The 4,065-nt window shown below is 35.9% G+C and overlaps 1 protein-coding gene across 2 annotated transcripts in view; it reads left to right on the forward strand.

The window, feature by feature from the left end:
* Positions 1–3,591, forward strand: part of LOC125034793 — an 11,224-nt gene extending 7,633 nt beyond the window's left edge. For both annotated transcript variants that reach the window (XM_047626769.1, XM_047626770.1), the window contains exons 7-14: positions 241–386; positions 524–688; positions 1,667–1,777; positions 1,979–2,092; positions 2,443–2,563; positions 2,721–2,855; positions 3,329–3,455; positions 3,570–3,591. In XM_047626769.1, coding sequence (XP_047482725.1) covers positions 241–386; positions 524–688; positions 1,667–1,777; positions 1,979–2,092; positions 2,443–2,563; positions 2,721–2,807 — 744 coding nt within the window. In that variant the 3' untranslated portion in view covers positions 2,808–2,855; positions 3,329–3,455; positions 3,570–3,591. The remainder of the gene's footprint in view (positions 1–240; positions 387–523; positions 689–1,666; positions 1,778–1,978; positions 2,093–2,442; positions 2,564–2,720; positions 2,856–3,328; positions 3,456–3,569) is intronic.
* The last annotated feature ends 474 nt before the right edge of the window (positions 3,592–4,065 follow it).

A 4,065-nucleotide genomic window follows, 5' to 3' on the forward strand; every position in this document is an offset into this window, starting at 1 on the left:
TGAATTCCCTTTTAACCCCTTTTGGATAATATAGGCATTTCTTATACTTGAGTATACAATATATTTTATATAAAATGAAAAAAGACAGAAAGTCATGTACTCTACCAGTTTAATGGCTGTTCTGACCATTAGGTATTAGAATAAGAAATGAGAGTATTCCCCATCAAAAGTATGTATTGATTCATTGTGGGAGTAAAATAGTTTCAGATGATTAATTGATATTGTAAACTGTCATAACAGATGCAGGGTGTAGAAGCTCGTCTACTAGAGCAGGAGGAGGATGCAGCTCGGACGGATCAGTGTGTTATGCAGTTGTTGCAACAAGTTGAAGAAGGACTCTCAACAAGTGGCTTAGAGCATTTCATGGCCATCACTTCTCCAAGAAGGTAGAGAGAACTTTAAAATTCTGTACATACTACAGTATGAAGGTACTCTACAAATACAATATCTGGTACTACAGCATAAGGACAGTCACAGCAGAGAAATATAATAATAAACTTATTTTGATCTTTGAACTCTCAAGACGAAGCACCTTGCGGACCTTAGAAGATATTACATCAGCAATGACTCTCTTGCTTGGAGAACTCAAAAGGAAAACGTCACGTTCACGCAGTCTAGAAGAGGAGCTCCAGCGGTGTGCCCATGAAATAGACTCGCTGAGAGAGGCTGTCCTCCAGAAAGAAGCAAGGTTAGTATTCCAAAAAGTACAGTTGTGTCTGAATATTAACATACAGTATTATTTTAGTTTATAATGTCATTGACCGTACAACAAGGTAAATATAAACAAGAAAAACCTCTCCAGATACTGCTCATTTTCTCATAGGTAACTAAAATGAAGATAAGTGCTAGCTAGGTCATTGTTAGGCAATATATTGTTAAAAGCGAAGGAATGGAGGAGGAGCCCTCCTTTGGCCATCTTAAAGCATGTACCAGTATACTTATCAATCAATATGTTTTTTGTTAGTTTTAGATCTTCATATGATCAGGTGTCTTAGAATATGACATATCTTATGACACAAAATGTCCTTGAAAGAAATATTCCAAATAGGTTTAATCGTCAGAGTGAAAGATCTGAAATATCGTAATTTTGGATGAATACATTTTAATGAAAAGGGCAACCACGATCATTTTCCCATAAGAAAAAAGAAAAGAAAAGAAAAGAAAAGAAAGGAAATGAAAAGAAAAAGATACTTTCATAGATAATACATACATATACATACATGCATATATACACACACACATAAAACACACACACATAAAACACGCACACATAAAACACACACACATAAAACACACACACACACACACACACACACACACACACACACACACACACACACACACACACACACACACACACACACACACACACACACACACACACACACACACACACACACACACACACACACACACACACACACACACACACACACACACACACACACACACACACACACACACACACACACACACACATGTTTGTGTGTGTATATAAATATGTATATGCATGCATGTATAATATATTAATGTATGCATAACAAAGACTATTATGATTTGGGTGTGCTTTGATCAGGAATATTTGGAAAACTGTAAATGAATTTTTTTGTGATCTCTTCATTCAAAATATATTGTTTCTTCATCTTTTTCCTTACCTGATTCCTAGAATGAGAACTTCAGATCTTGAACTTCTGCGCCTCAAGGAACACAACAGCCGGGACTACACCTCCCTGAAGCAGTGCTTGGCACAAGCGGAGGAGAGCCTGAACGACTCACAGTAATGCTCCACGTCGCCCTTTTTCTGAACGAGATCTGATTCAGACTAATTTTAAAACTATGATGTCACTTTTATCATTAATGTTTTTATACCAAAGTTGTAAGAAGTGTTTGGGTGTAGTTTGCATATTGAAGATGAAATCTCTATTTTGCGAAATTCTTGATTGTATGCGGTAAATATCAGATGAATTTGATGTTTCAGCACAGAGAGAGCACGCTTAAGTGAGCTCATTAAGAAACAGACAGCTGAGCACGAGGGGACAAGACAAAGGCTTCAGCACCAAGTTTCCGAGCTTCAGCGAACATTGGACGCAAGGTCGGTAATCTTAGGTAGTGAGGATTCCTGTTGGAGATCTTTCTTTGTATGTAATTATTAATTGGTTTTATTTTTCCCCTCAGATGTCAGTGTGATATTTTACTTTGGTAAATGGGATTGCCATAAGTCTACTCTTTTATTGTTTGTTAAAACTGTGGTATATACAACTTTTATTACTTCAGCAAAGAAAAATAGGTACTTTCAAGAGTTGCTGTAGCTGGGAAACTATCCAATTTTTTTTGTAGAAATGTGGAAAACCACTGATGTATGATTATATCAGAAATATGAATACTTTTCACAAATACTTTATACAAACTTATGATTATGGTATTAAGAACTGGCTTTTCCAGAGTAAGTGAACTGGAACACGGTCTCCATAATGCTCTTAAAAAGAATCAAGCAGATGAGTCGACAATAAATGAGCTTCGGAATCAGCTCAGCCTCAAAGCAGATCAGGTCAAACTGGTAGATGTAAGTGTATGTTTGTATTTTTTCTTACTATTAGTGCAACTACATTAATTAATTTTATTAAGATAATTAGGTATAACTCTCTTGAACGTATAAATAATGTTTTCTGATATAGCACTTAAAAATCTTAATCTTGCCTAATGGATGAAATTTTATCCAGGAAGAGAATGGACTTTTGGTTGAAGGGTTGAGATCAACTCTGAAGCACCAGCAAGCAGAAATAGAGCAGTTACGCTTTGCAGTTTGACTCGACAGTGGCTGAAAAGCAGAGCCTTTCAAAGAGGGTTGTTGATCTGTAAGTTTGAAAGTTGTTTTAAAAGAAAGGGAAGAAATTATACATCAATTTTGATTATTAGAATATAAATAAAAGGGAGGATATCAGCTTTCATATCTTTAATTTTTTTTTTTTTTTTTTTTTTTTTTTTGAATGGCATCAATTTCTTTAATATTACCTTTTTTTTATTTTGGTTGTTTGTTGTAATCTGCTTTATTTGTCTCATTAAAGTCAGTACGATTTCTGAGGTGTATAGTCTCTATTTGTAAAGAGGAAATAGCAAGCAGAAAATCATATGTAGCTACAGGCAGTGTGAGAAATATTTATGAACTTTATACTGTATGTTACAGTATTCAACTATTAGGGCAGTAATATTTACTAATTGCTACAAGAAAATTGCCGTGCAGTGAATACCACTTTGTCAAAATTAGGACAAGAGGTAGAATAGAAGTTGAATTTATTCGGGCTATGAAGATTTAATCTTCTTTGTACAGAGAGACTGAACTGCATGCGGAACAAGAAACACATCAGAGAGTCCAAGAGGAAGCATCAGAATTAAGGTCTGATGTTCGAAATCTGAAAGTCGAGCATGCTGAAACTCTGAAGGTCTTACAAGACAAGGTAAGCAAGGCGATTGATAGTTTTCCTTTTGCAAACAGATGGTTGCCTTAAATTCTGATGCAGTGTCTTGCAAAAATTCGCTTCAATTCTGTGATCTCTTTTTCATCAATCCAGGTGGATAATAGCATGGCTGTGAAATGTGATCTGGAGCGACAGATACGGTCAGCTGATTTTAAGTTTCTTCAGCTGCGGACTGAGATACAGATGGAAAGGCATCGGTCAGCAGCTCTGACAGAGGAAAACAGCGATGCTAATAAGAAGGTCTGAGTACTGTAAATCCAAACACTGGATATGTTATATGATACAATGATTACCAGTTTTTATAGTAATATCATAAATTTGTGAAATACAGTACTCTGTTATTTGTCATTTCTTTTAGACAAATATGATACTTTGTGTACAAAATGAGGCTTGAATATAAATCACCTAGAATGTAATATTTCCAATGTAGATTCAAAACCTGCAAGAACGTATTTGGAGCCTAACGCGCCGGAAAAGATTCAGTAGCGGCGACAAAAGCAAAAGCTTTGATGACAGCCGGACTGGTGCATCTTCCTCCAGAGACTCAAGTTCAGAATACGGAAGCTGCATCAGCCTCTATTCCTCAAGC

This window comes from Penaeus chinensis, chromosome 18 (assembly GCF_019202785.1).
Source record: "Penaeus chinensis breed Huanghai No. 1 chromosome 18, ASM1920278v2, whole genome shotgun sequence".
Classification (NCBI taxonomy): domain Eukaryota; kingdom Metazoa; phylum Arthropoda; class Malacostraca; order Decapoda; family Penaeidae; genus Penaeus; species Penaeus chinensis.